Source organism: Beta vulgaris, chromosome 1 (genome assembly GCF_026745355.1).
Source record: "Beta vulgaris subsp. vulgaris cultivar EL10 chromosome 1, EL10.2, whole genome shotgun sequence".
Taxonomy (NCBI): domain Eukaryota; kingdom Viridiplantae; phylum Streptophyta; class Magnoliopsida; order Caryophyllales; family Amaranthaceae; genus Beta; species Beta vulgaris.
Genome location: NC_079202.1, coordinates 1,041,381 through 1,061,494, shown reverse-complemented (window position 1 = coordinate 1,061,494; position 20,114 = coordinate 1,041,381). Strand labels below are relative to the sequence as shown.

Below are 20,114 nucleotides of genomic sequence, written 5' to 3'. Positions count from 1 at the left end.
TATTCCAAGTTTTACTTTTCCACTTATGTATATTCTTATATTTATTTTAAGCATTTTTTAAATCTCCATATCTCAATTCCTATAAGAGAGTTACTTTAATAGCACATATTTGGGGACTAAGAGCAACTCTAATGGTTGGGGTAAAGGACTTGCTAGCAATTAAAAAAAATATGGGGCAACTAGCTTAACCATTGGAGTAGGTTGCTGAATTTTTTTGTGAGCAACTTGGCTGAACTTAGCGAATTTGCCCAAGCAAAAGATGTGGGGCTATGTTGATGTTGTGGAGAGAGAAAAAAATCAAGTGTGAGCATCACAACATTGCTGAAGGCAGGAATTGGTGGGATGCTGATGTCCACGCACCTTTGCAATGCTGCAAATGCTCAATGAAAACAAAACGTGGGATGGCCTACATGCAAAAAAAATTTCCACTGCAACATGAATTCCAACGGCTAGGGAATAGTTATTTTGATTACTTTTTGTTCCATTTTCATTATTTTTGTAAAGGTGGGACATACTCAAGCTAAATGGAGTTTGGCTAAACCATTGGAGGTGTACGTTTTGGCTTAAAGTATAGTTTAGCTAGATAAATCTAGGTGGCACTTTAAGCCAAACTCTATTTTGCTTACCATTGAAGTTGCTCTAATGGTTTTAAAAAGAAAATCCTAAATCCAACTATATAACTTTATGTATTTATTATCCTTAATGACTTTCATTAATTCCTAACATAACACTACTCCCTGCGTTTCAAAATAAGTCGTTTAAGGTTTTTGCACATAGATTATGAATTTAGTTAATTTTAGTTAGATTTACATGGGCAATAAGAATTGACATTAAATATTGTATTGATAATACAAAATAACCTATAAGCTTATCTTGATATTAGTTGCATTTAATCTTACATTGATATTGTAGAATGCCTTATAATTTGAAACAGAGGGAGTATTTAGGTAAGGCTATTTCAATAGGTGTTTTGCCCCTACAGGCTACAACTACAAGGGGTTACTTCATTACTTGAGTTGCGCCGCTCACAGTTGAGAGTTGAGACTAGTTGAGTGGAGCGCAGACAGCAGACATGGAAGAGAAAGGAGAGAAAGTATGCGAGGCGGCGAGGTTAGGCGACGTAGCAGGCATCACATCTCTCATCGATGCCGGATACGACGTCACTTACTTCGACGCAGACGGTCTTACTCCATTGATGCATGCCGCCAAGCTCGGCCACACACAAATCATTCGTAAACTTATCGAAGCCGGCGCTCCATGGAACGCTCTCTCTCCTTCTTCTCTTTCTGCTGGTGATTTCGCTATGCAATTTGGTCACCAAGATTCCTTCGACTTGCTTCTTAATGCTGGTAGTAGTACCTTCCTTTTCCTTGGACTATTTTATCATTTTACCTCGCATTTCTAACTTAATTCATAACTTAGGTTATGGTGTAACATGTTTTAGAGTATAATTGATTTTAGGATGCATTCTCTTCACTTGAATTTGATTTATTGAAATTTATACTTGTTTCGTTCTGTTTTAAATGAAACATAGGATCTTGCCACGAGGAGTTAGTAGCAGAGAGAGATAGAGAGAAAAGAAAAAGAGCATGTTTTAGAGTATGATTGATTTTAGGGCGCGTTCTCTTAACTTGAATTTGATTTATTGAAATTTATACTTGTTTCGTTCTGTTTTAAATGAAACATATGATCTTGACACGAGGAGTTAGTAGCAAAGAGAGATAGAGAGATAGAGAGAAAAGAAAAAGAGCATGTTTTAGAGTATGATTGATTTTAGGGCTCGTTCTCTTCACTTGAATTTGATTTATTGAAATTTATACTTGTTTCGTTCTGTTTTAAATGAAACATAGGATCGTGACACGAGGAGTTAGTAGTAGAGAGAGATAGAGAGAGATAGAGAGAAAAGAAAAAGAGGGACCTATGTGATGAAGAGAGAAGTACAACAGTCTGAAATGATTTATTTTAGAACGGAAGAAGTGTATGTATTAGTAACTTATTATGTGAACTTATCTAGTCTTGTCAATGGTGTTTGTACTAGTTGTGAATTGGAGAAGCCTTTTCCGAACTTATTGGAACTTATTTTAAAGGTTGAGGAGAATGGAGTCAAATATTAGGTTTTGAAAACAGAATTAAGGTTATCCTTGATGCCTATACCTAATGGATTGTGTGTTATACACTTATACTCGTATTAGTGGTTTGATTTATCTTGAAACTTTGAGTATCTGAGTTTTCGAGATAGAAGAATTACCATGGTTTGTCTTACATGAAATATAAACATTCTACAGTAGAAATGAGTTGAGTTGAGTTTAGGTTTTGAAGAAATATATGGAGTTCTAGACAATGTGTGTAATAGGTGAAGGCGCATATTTGAGGCGATAGGAATCCTAGTATGCTTCGTTGAGATGAAGTGCAGCTAAGGATTCTTCTTTCAAAAATGATGTAAAAAATAGTGCCCGCTATTTTAGATACTGGTTATAGAATGGAGTGAGAGAAGGGGCTTTGTACTACTCATGCATTTTGGCAAGGAAGAAACTTTCACATATACTGCTGAAGTGTAAATGGTTCCCGCAGATTCTCTGATAGTTATATGCTATTGTGTATGTGCTAATTGTGTCATGGAATCGGACATGTGCTGAGAACCAAATCAAAGGGTGGGTAATAAGAAGAGAGAAACGCTGACTCAGAGGATTGGAATAAGAGACTTTGTATAGAGAAGAAGAAAAATATTGATTAGCAAACATTTATATAATATGTGACACCTAGCCTTCTAGAGGCTAGTCTCTCCAAAACAATGATACTAATTACTAATTAATAATTTTCTGGATGATTCCCCTCTTCCCTTCCTGTATAAATTAGATATTTTGTCAGAAATATATTTAACTTTTGATTGAATTCCCTTTATTACCTTTCGTTTTCTTCTGCAAGTAAATTCTTAATAGAATCGTCAATCCCAAATGATGCTAACAGAATTAGTTGCCCTTTCAGAATTACCTTGTCCTTCGTGCATAATGTAAGGATGTGACTCACTGTCATGCGAGATGTTCTTTGCAATGTAATAATCTTAGCTTAAGAGAAAGTTAAGGAAACACCAATATTAAAAATAGTAAAAACTAAATAAAAGTTTAAGGCCTAGGATAAACTATATTTATTACCGATCATATTTTAGCATGAAGATTTATTATATATATTGTAATGATGTATCAAGTTATATAATAACATAATATAATCTACACATATTATAATATGCTTATTGATTAAGCATTCTCTATTAGGTCATTATATAAAGTAGGTGCTACACCTCTGCTTATTTCACATACATTATTTTGTAGCTATCCTATCATTTTACACATTATAATTTCGCTGTCTCCAACAAATTTGGTATCAGAGCTATAATATGGCTACAATCAATTCAACCCCAACTTTCTCGTATTCACAACTAACACTTCCTATCTTTGATGGAGAACATTATGACTATTGGAGTAGTCAAATGCAAACCTTCTATATATCTCAAGATTTATGGGAGCTCGTGGAAGATGGCTATGAAGACCTCCCTAAAAATGCTAATGACGCATAACAAAAGTTATACAAGGAAAATAAGAAGAAAGATGCACTTGCATTATGATATATTCATGCAGCCGTGAGTAAAACAATATTTCCCCGCTTATATGGATTAAGAAAATCCAAAGATGCTTAGGGCACATTAGAGAAGGAATTTCTTGGAAATGAAAAAGTCGTTGCAATTAGACTGCAAACTTTATGGATAAATTTTGATAACTTGGAGATGAAAAAGACAGAAAACATCCAAGTATACTTTTCACGAGTCATAGAGATAGTTAATCAAATAAGAAGTTTCGGTGACATCATAGAAGAAAAGAGAGTTGTTAGAAAAGTATTAAGAAGATGACTGATAAGTATAATTCTGCCGCATTTATAATAGAAGAGTCAAAAGACTTGTCATCGCTCACAATACATGAGCTGATGGGATCCTTGGAATCACACGAGCAAAGATTGAAAAGAAATACAAATAGTGATCAACCTGTTGATCAAGCATTCCAATCCCAACTAAATGCATCAAATAGACAATATCATGGAGATTTAGAGAAACCTGGAGGAAACTAAAGAGGGTATCAACACGGAAGAGGTCGTGGTATCCAGAATTTTGGTCGTGGCCGAGGAAGAAGCCGAGGAAGAGGTCGTGGACAATACCAAAATTATCAAAATAGGTCAAATAATACTTGCCGTATTTGTGGTAAGTCTGACCATCAATCAGCTGACTGTTATCATAGGTGTAAGAAATGTCGTAATCCAAATCATTCTCAAAAGGATTGTTGGCATCAAAATGGAAATGGTACCAATGAGGCAAATTTCACCGCAAATGGTGAAGGTGATGAACAGTTGTTTCTGACGTGCATGGATGCACAAAATAAATCCGACAATATGTGGTTCTTGGATAGTGGATGCAGTAACCACATGACAGGAAATAAAGATTTGTTTGTCAAATTGGACATAGATGTTACCAATCAAGTCACCTTAGGTGATGGTAAAAAGGCAAATATTGAAGGAAAGGGAGTCATTATTGTGAATAAAGATTCAAATGATACAAAATACATACATGATGTTTTATACGTACCAAATTTAGCACATAATCTTCTTAGTGTTTGGCACCTAGTCCAACGAGGATACTCAGCTAATTTTGACAATGGAGAATGCATGATCTTTGACAAGAAATCAGGTACAACATTAGCAAAAGTACAAATGGCTGAAAATAAAGTATTTCCAAAACACTTGCCACAAAATAAGAAATTGGCATTGCAAGTAAATGGTATGGACGAATCTAGTATATGGCATTTACGGTATGGACACTTAAACCAAAAAAGATTATAGTTATTGAAACAAAAAAACATGGTTGTGGGATTACCACTTATTGATAGAAATCTTGTGAAGGATGTATACATGGAAAAATGCATCGCTTGCCTTTTCCAAAGAACTCATGGAGAGCTAAAACTCCTCTTGAATTAGTGCATGCAGATATATTTGGTCCCACAAGAAATCCTTCAATCCAAAACAAGAGGTATTTCTTGTTATTTGTTGATGATTATACCCGTGTGATGTGGATATATTTCATCGATCAAAAGTCAGATGCTTTCAATGTTTTTATTCAATTTAAAGCATTAGTTGAAAGACAAAGTAGATATGTGATAAAAACATTGAGAAGTGATAGAGGGGGTGAATTTATATATAAGCCTTTCATGGAGCATTGTAGAAATGAAGGTATGAAAAAGACAATTGATTGTCTTTAGAACACCTCAACAGAATGGTGTAGCCGAAAGAAAGAATCGCACAATTGTTGAAATGGCTAGAAGCATGATAGAAGAAAAAGGATTACCTAAGAGTTTCTTGGCCGAAGCAGTTAATACCTCTATCTACATACTCAGCCGTTCTCCAACAAAAGCAGTTCGTAACAAGACTCCTTATGAAGCTTGGAATGGTGGAAAACCTGTTGTTAGCCATTTGAAAGTTTTTGTATGCATTGTGTATGCCTTAAATAAAGATCAAGGTAAAGATAGGTTTGATCCCAAAGGAAGAAAATATCTTTTTGTGGGATATAATGATGAATCAAAAGGATATCGTCTCTTAGATCCTGAAGCGAAAAAAAAATAGTCTCAAGAGATGTTATATTCGACGAATCGGCAAAATGGAAATGGGATGATGAAACATTTCAAACCCATGTAAATGTACCTATGCAAGAAGAAGCTACCAATGCACGTAGTATATCTTCAACAGCAATAAATGATGTTATAAATAGTCCTCATGGATCTCCCGTTTCTAATACACAAAGAGGAGAAGCATCATCCTCTCCGATCTTGAATCAACCAAGAAGAGTTCGAAAGAGGCCTTCTTATTTAGATGATTATGATTGCTCATTAGCCAGAGAAAATAACATGTCTACATTCGCTTTATTTGCATATGAACCTTCTACATTTAAAGAAGCATCAACCGAACACGTTTGGATAAAAGCAATGAATGATGAAATTTCGATGATTGAGAAAAATAAGACATGGGAACTTGTATGTTGCCCAAAAGGTAAAGACATTATTGGTTTAGAATGGGTCTATAAAACAAAACTAGACCAAGATGAAAATATTCAAAAACACAAAGCAAGGCTTGTTGTTAAAGGCTATGCTCAAAAACCTGGAGTTGATTTCAGCGAGACTTTTGCTCCAGTAGCTCGTATTGAAACCATTAGAACAGTGTTAGCCATAGCTGCACAAAATGAATTATTTGTGTATCAACTTGATGTGAAGTCAGCATTTCTTAATGGAGTATTAGAAGAAGAAGTCTATGTGGAACAACCACAAGGTTATGAAATTCCAGGGTAAGAAGAAAAAGTTTATCGTTTGCATAAAGCGCTCTATGGACTTAAACAAGCTCCAAGAGCATGGAATAGCAGAATTGACAAGTATTTTATGAATAATGGATTCAAAAAGAGTCCAAGTGAACCATCACTCTACATTAAAGAAAACAATGATGGACATTTGCTCATTGTTTGTCTTTATGTTGATGATCTTATCTATACTGGAAATGATGTGAAACTCATCAATGATTTCAAAGAGTCCATGATGCAAGAATTTGAAATGACGGACTTGGGACTGATGAAGTATTTTCTTGGAATCCAAGTGAAGCAAACCAAGGGGGAAATTTTCTTTAACCAAGAAAAATATACAACGGATCTTCTAAAAAGGTTTCACATGGAGAGTTGCAAACCTGTATATACTTCTATGGCATTGAATGAAAAATTAAGTCAAGATGATGGAGCTAAACAGGTCGATGGTAATATATATAGAAGTTTAGTAGGCTCTCTATTATACTTAACTCATACAAGGCCTGACATAGCTCAAGCACTGAATATGGTATCAAGATTTATGAATAATCCTAGCACACTTCATTTTGCTGCTGCAAATAGGATCTTACGTTATCTTCAAGGTACTAAGAAAATAGACATAAGGTATCGAATTGAAGAAATTGATGAATTAATTGGTTATACAGATAGTGACTGGGCTGGTTCTACAGATGATCGCAAGAGTACATTAGCTTACATTTTTTGTTTAGGGACTAAGATAATATCGTGGCATTCAAAGAAGCAACAAACTGTAGCACTTTCTTCAGCAGAAGCTGAATATATGTAAGCCACTCAAGCAGCATGTGAAGCGGTTTGGTTAAGAAGAATTTTAAAAGATTTGGGAACGAAGCAAGAGAACTCAACAACAATCTTTTGCGACAATATGTCCGCAATTGCTATGACCAAAAATCCAGTGTTTCATGCTAGAAGTAAACACATAGAGATTCGACATCACTTTATACGTGATTTAGTCAATGAAGAGGAAATAAGGCTTGAGTTTATTAATACAAGTGATCAGCCAGTAGATATGCTTACCAAAGCAATAACCAAAGAAAAGTTCGAAAAATTCAAGACTATGTTGAACATTGCAAATTAAGAGGGGAATTTGTGAGAAGTTATTTGCAATGTAATAATCTTAGCTTAAGAGAAAGTTAAAGAAATACCAATATTAAAAATAGTAAAAACTAAATAAAAGTTTAAGGCCTAGGATAAACTATATTTATTACCGATCATATTTTAGCATGAAGATTTATTATATATATTGTAATGATGTATCAAGTTATATAATAACATAATATAATCTACACATATTATAATATGCTTATTGATTAAGCATTCTCTATTAGGTCATTATATAAAGTAGGTGTTGCAGCTCTGCTTATTTCACATACATTATTTTGTAGCTTTTCTATCATTTTACACATTATACTTCCGCTGTCTCCAACATGACAACCTCTAAAATTCTAAAGGAGCTTAATTATTTTTACTTATCACAATCTTTTTATAGTCCTGGTTGATTATTAATTATAAATTCGAGCCTCCCTTTATTTAATTCACTTCTGTGTTAGAGACGAATGGTTCTTAGTGATACTAAATATGTATTTCAGATTCTTGCAAGAGATCAAAGTTATATATTTGATTAATGAAAGCAACTCAGTTTTTCAAAGGAAATATTAACTATTTCGTACTAACAAGCGAGGAGATTATTTAAGGGCTTGTTAGGCTGTCTTGAATGGAAATGAAAGGAATCAAGAAAGGGAAAGGAGAAGAAAGAAATTGAACCAGTTGATCTCCTATATTGTTTGTTTGAGGAGAAAGGATTTTATTTTTTTTATTCTGATGAATTATTGAGTAATTCCCACTGCACCTTGCCTACCGGTTCCAAACACTCATTTCATCACTCCTACCATTGCCTCTAACCCTTAAATCCTTGCTTCTTACCACCTTAACAACCATTAAGATTCTCTTCTCGTGATCAGTGTTGCTGCTTGGTTTCTTTGTTGTCACCATTCTTGCAGCATTCACTCTCTCATAGTTACTATGCAAAAGTACCTTGCAATATGACTACCTGAGTACTTGTGCTTGGATTTGGTAAGTAAGACGTGATTCAGCCACCAATTATAAGATCGAAGGCAACCACCACTAAAAGAGAAATTGTCTTAATTGGTGGTTCTAGCATGTAGTCATGACATCATTGTGTAGAGAATGTTTAAAAATTGCACTTCTAGATTGACAAGGTAATGGGAGTGGAGAACATGGGCCATGGATGGCATTATTGAAAGAGGTTGATGCTTGGCGATGTTTATCATCGGTATATGGAAGCGAATTGGATCTTCTTGTCTGTGGGGTGTGGAATGGTGGAATTCCTTGTTAGGAAAAGGCATGGGGTGGTGCTCGTATTTGACCTAGGGAAAGGTGATAGTGGAACAATGGCGAGGAAGAGGGAAAGGTTAGAATAACAAAGATTCACTTTAGGGTGATCACATTCAAGTGAAGTGAGGGAAAGTGCATGAAAAATAATTGGATCAAGTACTTATCAAGGGGAAATGAGGAAGATGATTCCCTTTCCCTGTCCTAGAATATTCCAACCAAATACTCCAAGAAAACAAGTTTCAAGATGCTGAATTTTGGGCTATGTTTAATGTTTGGGTCTTTAGGACACCTCCTTTATCAACCTCATAGGAAATATATCTGACCGGGGACCATTCATAGATTCCATTGAGTGTTCTAACATCTATTGTATACATGTGATGCTATATTAATTCTTAATTTTTGATGCATCTGGTTTTTAAGATTAAAATATCTTGTTTTGGACAGGGGTTCAAGCTGAACTGATCCTTGGTACCATTGCCAGAAAAGAAAAAGAAAATGGCCATTTGAATGGGAATTACTTGGAGGATAGAGTTAGCTTTAGCGAGGATAAACTGATGGATAAAGATAGCAAGGCTGTTATGATGGCGTGGGAGAAACCATTAATGGAGGCTCATGCAAAAGCTGTTTGCTCCGGAGGAGGTCATGTGTTGAATATTGGTTTTGGGATGGGTCTGGTTGATATGGCCATTCAACAGTACAATCCTGTTTCACATACTATTGTTGAGGCTCACCCAGATGTTTATGATCGTATGCTTTCTAATGGCTGGGGTGAGAAGGAAAATGTGAAGATTTTGTTTGGTCGATGGCAAGATGTTCTTCCACAACTTGGATCCTATGATGGTAATCTAAAAAAATTTATGATGGTATTATCTATGTTTACAGAGATAACTAATTATGTCTATTTACTTGTAAATTTAGCTATGTGGGACAGTCATACTGCTGAATGTTGATACTTTCACGAGTTTCACCCATAGAACTCATTGAGAGCTTCTTACCTTTCGTCAGTTCATATAGAAGGTTTCAAGCTTTTCAGCTTGAATACCAATATGCCCTATGTGACCGTGGTCCATGTGCAATGTCTAGTCTCAGGTTGCTGTGATGAATTTGGATCAGTTTCACCACCTTCTAACCACAAAATAATCAAATAAGACATGCAAGAAGAATGTGACCAGAAAAACAGTGTGTAAAGAGAAAGTGTAGAGAGAAGAGAAATAGAACAGAGGAAGGTTTAGTATGATAAAGGAATAAACTAAATAGTATAAGATAGTGGTGAGCATTCGAGAGGCTCCCAACTCTTGTAAGTCTAATTCCCTTAGAGAATATCTGCCCACATTCTCTCCCCCTTTCCCCTTTTATTGTTACTCTACTGGTCCTTGGGTAACCAATTATGATATTACAATCACAGAATATTCTTTTTAATAGATTTTGCAGCTTATCGCTGATTTTCCCTCTTCTTGTGCCTCTGAGAGGTCAGTAATTTTGGTGTTATGGGTTGGTGCATTACCTAAGATAGAAGGAGCAATTAACTGAGTCATGTATGCTTCTGAGCTGGATCATATGATGCCGATGCATGTCTTTTCTTTCTATCCAGCATCAAACTTTTGAAAAAAAGTTTGTTGCATGTCATGTTTATTTTGTTCAATTTTAGGCATCTGGATTGATTTGAGAACTTTATGACCATGATATAGTCAATTAATAATGATGCACTTGCGAATATATCTTAGTGCCTTTTGTCTTCACGTATCAATATGCTTTGTAAACTCATTAGATATAGTCAATTAATAATGATGCACTTGCGAATATATCTTAGTGCCTTTTGTCTTCACATATCAATATGCTTTGTAAACTCATTAGTGATTAGACTTCAGAGATACTTATTTTTATTTTGTTTGATGTTTATTGCTTTTGTGTACTCATCATGGAATCATCAATCATTGTTAGGTTGTGGTGCGAGTTGCGTTGCATGATGGAAGACTTGATTTGTGCTTCCTGGGGTTGTGATATTGATATGGCAATTACTTTTCGATGCTGTTTACTTTTGATTTTTGTTGGGATTTATATCTTGGTTTGGTTTGTCACGCCTTATGGTGTATCCCTGTCTAGCCGTCCTCCTCTTAGCTCTACGTTCTTTTACACTGGGACATATTTACATTTGTGCCTTCAATTAATTATTGTTATCTACTGTCTGGATGGTGTTTGCAGGTATATTCTTTGATACATATGGCGAATATTATGAAGACATGAGAGAATTCCAGCAATATCTTCCTAAACTGTTAAAGCCTGGAGGTGTCTATTCGTTCTTCAATGGTCTTTGTGGAGACAACGCCTTCTTCCATGTTGTTTACTGCAATTTAGTTTCATTGGAACTCGAAAACTTGGGTTATACTACACAGTTAATTCCGTTGCCAGTCAAGGATTGTCTCGCAGAAGATGTCTGGGAAGGTGTACGACAAAAATACTGGCAGTTAGATACGTATTACCTTCCTGTTAGTCAATACATAGATGATTCTGTGTGACTACTGAAGTTTGTACTATCATATGGGGTTTGTTAAGAAGTCTTTTAATGAACATTGCTTGACCTGAAAGGTTAGTGACTTGTCAGCTTTGTTGGTTTAGCAATATGTAAAATCAGCAGCTTGTTGCCACCTACTGCTATAAAAGAAACTGGCTGACTCATTCACATGTTCTGCATTGATCATGGGGGGTTTCCTACTTTGATAACTGACCAGGTATGGTGAAGCGCCTGCACTGATTGAAGTGATCAATAGTGTGCTGCTTATCTGTGATTGACTTGATGATTATACAGAAAAGCTATATGTCTGCATTATGTGCTGTTAATCTTCTGTTTGGAAAAACTCTTAACTAAAAATAAAAAATCAAGAGTCTGTAACACTTGCATATTGAGAAAAGCAATAATATGCCATCATTTTCTTACACTTCCTCATATCTATTGTCCATATATAATCATTGATCCCCACATGTCGAGGGATTACAAGCCTTTTATCTATTTTAGGTTGGGGAGACCGGGAGAGGGGGTTCCCAAAACATGAATGCTTTAGATGAGGTTGGAAACCGAGGTGTAGGAAACTTGTCCTAAATGCTAACTACTTGTACCCCCTAAAAGACTCCATCTATTCAGTGGGTAATATTTTTTTAAGGGTAATTTTAAGGGGGGTTTCAGTAGGTAATCTGAGTAATTGATATAGTCAATTAGAAACTAATAGCTAGTGAAAAGTGAAAGCAACGGTACAAGTTATTATGGTCACCTTTTGCTGAACAGTTGAGAATAGAACATAGTTGTTGCTATTTTAGGGAATTATGGGGTATTACCACATTCGTGTGCAGAAAGCTATTATATTTGGCATTGCTACATTGGTGTGTAAGTGGTTCAAGAGTTTTCATATGTCATGATAATTGCTGTGACGAATGACCCTAGGATGCTCAAAGCCTTGATATTGTTTGATATATTTAACCAAAATGATACTTTTAATTTAACATATGAACATTATAGGATTACAGGATGTAATTCTGATTTCCTTGCTAAAAATCGAGTTGAACAGTGAGAAGAACGAAAGATAGGGCAAGGGCATACTTCAGAAAGGAGCAAATATTATATTCAATGTCACCTTGACTTGTTTTTCCCTTAAGTATGGTGTAAGGTGGTTAGCCTCCCGATCCATCCGTTGCTTCAGTCTTTCTGAAGTTACTTATCCATATATACATAAAAGAAAATGGACAACTACATTTACTACAAGCTTGTAAAGTTGGCCCTTTGCAGCCACTGTGCTCATATCCATGTAAAAGCGATTGGACTGGTTACTGTGTGTTTTCCATCTGACCATGTCAGATGAGCAAAGCTGCTAGTCCCAGATGGCATGGAATCTGCTGAAACTGTGACTGTGAAACTCTTCTTTTCATTTATTGTGTTGAAACTGAGTGATTCAGGCTCAACTATGACCTTCAATGAGGCAGTATGCGTGGACACTGATGCTTTGTATGTTGCTGGTCTGCCAACATTAGTTAGCGTCCTTGTGTATTTCATTGTGCTCATTGCCTTTCTGTCTTGATTTTCTGGAGTCGTTTCAAGAGTGACAGCAAATGAAGGGTAATTGAGGTCTCCAAGTTTGTAAGTCTTGCTTGAGGAACAGCTATATTCTTCAGCGGTGGTGTGTTTGATCTGGTCTGAGCTGTAGTTTAAAGCACAGAGAAAGTCAACGTAGTCTTTGACTGTGGCATCATAGACTAGACCCGGATCAAGGGCTGCAATGGGGTCCACATGACCTGCTCCATAATCAAATGGTGTGGATGGAAGTCCTGTGGCAACATCAATAATTGTTTTTCCGTTTTTATAGGCGGTGTAGGCTGTGGTCATAAGTGCAGATTTGATGGCCGCAGGGCTCCATTCTGGGTGGGAAGCCTTCACTAGTGCAGCTAGGCCACTTAGATGTGGGCATGACATTGATGTTCCTGAGATGATGTTGAAGCTCACATGCCTTGTGTCACCATCTAGCCCAGTTGGCCCCACCTTGCCTGTCCAGCCTGCCAGGATGTTGACACCGGGAGCAATCAAGTCAGGTTTCAGTATTTCCGGTGTAAGTGGATTTGGACCTCTGGAGCTGAATGATGCTACAACTGGAGATGGTTGCACGCCTAACTCTGTTCCTGAGAAGCCGATTGTTGCTGTTGGTTTTCGACCTGATGAGATGTACTTCTTGATATCTTCAGCTCCTTTAAGTCCAAGAGATGCTGCAGGTATGAGGTGGGCATCAGCTACAAGCTCTTCTCCATAGGCTTCAGTATTTGCTAAAATCATTCCTACACCACCAGCTTTCCTTACCACCAAACCTTTTTGGACCCTCGAGTTACCCCCTCGATCACAAACAACTATTTTTCCTTTAACATCTTCGGAATTTAAACTGCCAGTCATGCAAAAGCTGCCGCTTGTCATATTGCTTGCTTTCCCAGCATAAGTGAGGGACAATAACTTGCTGGGAAGTGGCTTACCACTGTACAGTGATGCACCTGTGAAGTTTCTCCCATCTCCTAGGATAACATATGCTGGGAAATCACGGTCTATCGTACCAGCACCCACAGTGGTTATCCATGGAGCAAGATTAGATAAGCTTCCAGAGTCAGGTCCTGCATTTCCAGCAGAGCAGGATACCAGGATCCCCTTTTTCATCGCCGTGAATGCTCCTACTGCAACCGTGTCCCTGTAGTATTCAGAAATACTGCCTCCAATTGACATGGACAAAATATCTACTCTTTCATCAATTGCCTTCTCCATCGCTGCTAATATGTCGGAGGTAAAGCACCCACCTAACCAGCAAGCTTTGTATGCTGCGATTCTTGCATGTGGAGCCATTCCTCGAGCTGTCCCACTTGCATACCCAAAGAGGTTAGCACTCGTAGTGGCTGAACCAGCTGCAGTAGTAGCAGTGTGGGTCCCATGACCATCATCGTCTCTCGGAGATTTGCTTTCTGTCGATTCATCAATTGGTCCGAGAATTGCTTCATACCCTTTGCAGAAGAACCTTGCACCTATGAGCTTCCTATTGCAGTTTGACGACTTAAAGTTTGTTCCTTCCTCGCACTCACCCTTCCAGCTACTTGGCACAGGGTCTAGCCCCATGTCATCAAAACTTTTAAGTTCGGGCCACACACCCGTGTCTATCAACCCAATAATCACGTCACCCTGTGAAGTAGAGGTCGGAAGGAGCTTATCATTTATACCTAGCCCAAGGAACGCAGGTGTTCGTGTTGTATGGAGCTCATATCGTGTTTCAGGCACTAGAGAAAGAGTCCCTGGTTGGTTCTCCAGGGATGTAGCTTCCTCGTCAGTCAGCCTCGTCGAGAAGCCATGAATTACACTGTTATAGGTGTAGAGCATCTGTGCAGAGTCTGCAGCAGACCTAAGAGACGAGTAGTACCACTCGTGGTGGTCTTCAAAACTTGCTGGCATGTGGGATTTATCCATGTGAACTATGTAAGTTCTTCTCTCGAGTTGATCATGCTTATTCTCTGCTTTTACATTAATGTGGTAGGGAAATAGGAGCAAAGATATGAATAATAATAATTGGAAAAGGTATTTCTGGATCTTCATAGTATCAGACGTTGTTATGTACTTACTTTTGGGTGGAAGAGAAGTGGTATTATGTGAGTTTAGCTTTAAATGTATAACATCTTGCAAAGTTGCAAGGTTTAATAGATGTATATATAGTCTTAACATGATTGCTTCTCTGGTGGGCTTAAGGTGTCTTGCAAGTTTTTATTCTTTTCAGATTGTCTTTTTCTAGCTTTTTTATCCTGGGCAATGATAATGAAGTACTGATTAGTGACACTACGTCCACTAAGTTTGATAGTTACTCTGCTCATAAATTGGATTAACGATTTGGCTAAATTTAGGCTATTAATTGTTTTTGTCATCAGTATAATAGTGGGGCCTTTATGTAACTGTACTGTAAATCTATAGTTGACTAGTCCCTCTTTTTTTCTACAAGGCGTACACAATATTCGAGGATGATGAATTTGCATCGTAAAATACTCTTATTTTATATTGATAACAATCATAAAAAAAAATATTGGGAAGGTAATTTTTAATACAAATTTGATAGTATGATTTTTATAATTTTCTTGTCATATTACTCCCTCCGTTCCAAAATATAGTTCCCATTTCCCTTTTTTCACGGTAATTTATGCAAGTAGAATATAAGAGGGATAATAAAGATTTTTTGTTTATTTGAATAAATGTTGTATGGGAAAAGATTATTTTAGGAGAGAGAATGGAGAATAATTGGTGAAAGAGCATTAATTGTAACATTTTGTTTGAATAAACAAAGGAAAAAACAAAATTCAAGAAGCAAATAAATGATAGGACACGGTTTTTCTAGATAAAATACGGAAAAATGTGGAACTAAATATGGAAATGGGAATTATATTTTGGGACATTCAAAATGGAAATGGGAATTATATTTGGGGACGGAGGGAGTATTAGATATATTTATGGTCAAAACGTATGTTTGAGATGCGTGCGTGTCTTGTGGTTTTTTGGGGTGCAAGTGTATGCCTCAGTCATATGTTCATAATGTAGGGAGTAATAGTTTGGTGTAGACTCTAGAAGTCTACAAGGGAAATAGGGAATTGGGATGCCCGACCCCCTTTGGTTTTTGTCGCATGATTCCAGAAGTCAGTACCCAAAGGCCAAAAAAACAAAGGATGTATTGCATCTTCAAAATATCATAATATGTCTATTAAAAAGCCTATTACATACTATCTCAATTTCATAATACTTGCATCATTTTCCACTTTGGCTGTTTCATAATACATGCATCATTTCTAGGAATTAGGGTTGGCTTAAGTAGTGAACTTTTTCGTCTTCCTTAGCAAGGTTTAGGGTTCAATTCCTACCCCTCAAACATTTGCTTGGGATTTAAGGGGAGAAAGGGGTTGTTGGGGGGGGGGGGGTTGTCTGGCTTGTAATGGGCCTATGGATGGAGGCCTTGTGCGAGGTCAACTATGAGGATTTCTTCTTACCAATTTTTTTTTATAAAAACAAATACATGCACCATTTCCTTTTTTAAATGATTCACAAATCGCAGTACATCTTATCTTGTAAAACATATTAACATGGGTTTGAAGCCCCATATATAAACGGTACATGTATTGTCGAATGAAGCCCCATATATAAACGGTACATGTATTATTGTATTGTCGAATGGAGGTAGGATTTTTTTTGTTGTTGCAGCTGGATTATACCTCTTACGTAATGCTTCAATGGAAAAAATGCAAACTTGTACCATAAATTAGGCTTACTTTGCTCAACTTATCAATAATATGCCTTCCATGTAGTAATCCACCTATAGTAATATTTATAATTATTTAAATATAGCTAATAGGTAGACCAATAATTATATTTATTCTTAGGGTGCTGTTGTTGTTGAGACTAGTGGTATAAAATTCAACTCCATAAACAAGATACAGGGGTTGTGACTTGTGGTATAAGAAGGAAGGAAAAAGGGCTGAGTGGAGAGTGACATTTTGATTAGACTATAGTCTATAAATAATGGTATTTATTAGCTGTGTGAGATGATGAATTGATGCTATGGTAATGTGCTTTTCATGAAAAATAATAGCTGTAAATTGGGCCCTCAACTATTTCGTACTCTGCTTATTTTCAATTTGACGCAGATACTCCACCAAGAAATGTAGGCTTTCTACCGGTAATCAATAGACTACTTAAAGTATCTTGTATGATGGATTGATAAGGTGGAAAATTATGTAAGCAATCAACTATGTGGATAGTGGTGCATTATGCATTGTAGCAATACAAAGTCTATAACTATAATGTTTTTTTATACGGAAAGAAGAGCTAGGACAAGATTCATAATTTGGAGTCAGCCTAACACATCCTTACGAATGATAAGAGAAAAATTAAAAGAGTAAGGAGGGAACTTGTGGATAAGATTATTGGCCCCTTGACCTTTGTGAGCTATTAAGTTCGTTGTCTGATTAGCTTTCCTGAAACAATGAGCAATAGAGATCCCACTAAAGCGGGTTAGATCCAAACCTGCATCAGCAATCAAAGCATTAGTAGACCGAGGTTTCCAAATTTTAAGAAGGAAGTTGATAATAGTAATGTTGTCTCCTTCAATATGAATATTATTTAGATTAAGAAATCCAACAACTTTACTAGCTTTCCTCATATCGAAAGCCTCAGTTTGAATCACAGAAAAATCATCTTTAAAAGCATTATTAGCTGGAACATAAATACATATCACATGAAATCTAGAATTTGAATCAAGAAGATAGATATCACAAATAATAAACCTACTCACCTTTAAATTAAGGAAAAATTGTTAGAAACTACCTATTAAAAACACCTTTTTAAAAAAAACTACCTTATTTGCAAGACTAGGTCAAAGAGAGTTTATGGAGAGAAGTACTTCATTCATTCATTGAAGTATGATGAGAAGTGCATCAACAAATTTTAAGATGGTAATGAGAAGTGCATTACATTAGAAAGAAAATTGCTTCCATGTTAATGGAGAGAAGTCTCCATGAAGATTAAGAAAAAAAATTGAAGGTCCATCATGCGGGAAGAATTACGAACAAGCAAGATTGTGACACATTGTTTGATGTTGGCTCTTAGAAATTTTGGAGCAAGGGGGTGTGTTGGATTATGCTCCAGAACTAGTCAAATAGTTTTCCTAATAGTTAGCATTAGTTGTTAATAATTAGTTAATGGGCTAACAAGTAGTTACTGAACAAATCTCACCTCTCCCTTTGTTGATGCTTCTCTTCATACCACGCTGGGTATCCATTAATTTCAAAGCATTAAGCAACCTCATGCCCAATTTTATGACAATGAGTGCAAGAGAGGTGAGATTTCTCCTGCTTTTCATACCGACCACGACCAATAGGAGCATGGACGGCAAAGCCGACGACGGTAGGGAGAGCCTCGACAGGTGTATTATATTATTTATAAAATTAATAATTTAAAGTTTTTCATACTTCATGAACTTTAGATTAATTAGCTTTCTTATATTTGTAATAGTAATATAAACACACTTAATGAGTATTGTATTATTTATAATATATTAATCTTATCTAGAAGTGATAATATGGTCGGCCAGGTTGTCTAAAAAATTCAGTCCACATATTGGATCAGGTCAAGTTTTGTGCTCTAAAACCCACTAATTCAGGTCAAATATAGCATGTCTTTTGGACCACAATCAGGCCCAGTCGAATTTTGAATTAAAAATCATTTTTAAGATGCCAAAACCCGTCCCAGGAAAATAACATCAGTTAAGGTCGAATTGGTTCACGTCACCTTTGATCAACACTGATCCAAAAGGGACATTTTGCCTTTTTTGGGGCTTTTTAGGTGGCAACTTGAATTGTTCAGTGTTTAAAATGACACTTTTAAATTAAAATTAGGGGTCAAATGACATCTGTCACCTTCTAAGGGATAATCAATTTGACTCTTGATATATGTCATATCAGCTTACCAAAAGATAGAAACCCAATATTATAAGCCCTAACCCTAGATCGTTGATAAAGAGTAGGGGATATGCCTCACCTTCCACTTATTGGACTTAACAGTAAAGGAGTGACATAATCTAGAATGGGAATGACAAAGGACGATTTTTCCCGAGTGTAAACCATCATTTCATTTACAAGCCACGATTTTTATACCGAAACTGATGATTAGTAAAAGCAAAAGGGGATTAATTACTAGCACACTCAGTGCACTTGCAAAAGCATGGCAAAGATCGACTAGATAGGAGCGGAATTTGAAGAGTTGGGATCGAATTCTCAATCTAGGGTTTTTGCGAAATTGATTTAGGGCTTTTTTCATCTTTCTTTTCTCTTTCTCTCTCATCTTTGATGACTCGATTACCTTTTTTAAGACTCAATGTCGATTGTCAGTTTGCTTTTTTAGTTTTGGCAATTGGTAGGTTACAGTCTTTTCAAACATTAAAGTTTTAGTACTCCCTCCGTCCCATAATGTAGTGCTTACTTTTTTTTTCTTTTCACGAGAATTAAGGAGATTGGAGGAAGTAGTACGATTCTCAAAAAATAATAGCAATAAAGTTTCCTTGAAATGGTACAAAGTAATAAATAGGAGCACACATTTTAAAATAAAAGTTGTGATAATTTGGGAAGTTTGTGTAAAAATATAGTGCAGACAAATTAATAAAAAATAAAATAGGCACAACATTTTGAGACACCCAAAATAGAATGTAAGCACAATATTATGGGATACAAAGAGTATTTTTTAGGTTTTACTTTTTAGGTTGTAAAAGTACCTTTTATGTGTTGAATTACTCCCTCTTTTTTTTCTTTTTTTTTTTACTTGCTAGTTCTTCCTTTTTCTCTTGCTACATTTTTCATAAATGATTGTTTTTTTAATTGCTACATTATTTAAATTTTTCTTATTTGCGGTATTTGATCCATCAAAAAGTAATACTATTATATCTATTTTTCTCTTTTTTCACAAAAAGAATACTATCTTTTCACTTTTCTCTATTATTTTACATTAAAAAGATCAAAAGATATCCACCAAAAAGTTTTAAAGTGACAGTATCATAAACAACTGTGCATTTAATAGCAATTAAAAAAACGGAGGGAATACATTGTTGTTTTCACTAGTTTTTAGGAGATGTCTCTTTCAAACTTTTTTTGTGTACTTTTTGACCCTTTTAGCATTAAATGAGGTGGAGGACCTTGCTTTTTGATAGAAGAAAAAAGTAGTAAAAAATATTTAATTGTTAGAAAAGTACAAAACATAATAAAAAACTATTAATTTTTGTTGGACCAAGTACTCCAAATAAGGAAACTT

General features: G+C 36.0%; 2 protein-coding genes across 2 annotated transcripts; one reads left to right on the top strand and one right to left on the bottom strand.

Moving 5' to 3' along the window:
* Window positions 1-988: 988 nt before the first annotated feature.
* LOC104902325 (protein arginine N-methyltransferase 2) lies at window positions 989-11,453 on the top strand. Its single transcript, XM_010690059.4, has 3 exons — window positions 989-1,349; window positions 9,218-9,613; window positions 10,976-11,453. Exons 1-3 carry the CDS (start codon window positions 1,073-1,075, stop codon window positions 11,287-11,289), a joined length of 987 nt encoding a protein of 328 aa, XP_010688361.2. The 5' UTR covers window positions 989-1,072; the 3' UTR covers window positions 11,290-11,453.
* A 787-nt stretch (window positions 11,454-12,240) lies between these two features.
* On the bottom strand, window positions 12,241-14,975 carry LOC104902335 (subtilisin-like protease SBT1.7). Its single transcript, XM_010690071.4, has one exon. It carries the CDS (start codon window positions 14,874-14,876, stop codon window positions 12,561-12,563), a length of 2,316 nt encoding a protein of 771 aa, XP_010688373.2. The 5' UTR covers window positions 14,877-14,975; the 3' UTR covers window positions 12,241-12,560.
* Window positions 14,976-20,114: the final 5,139 nt, after the last annotated feature.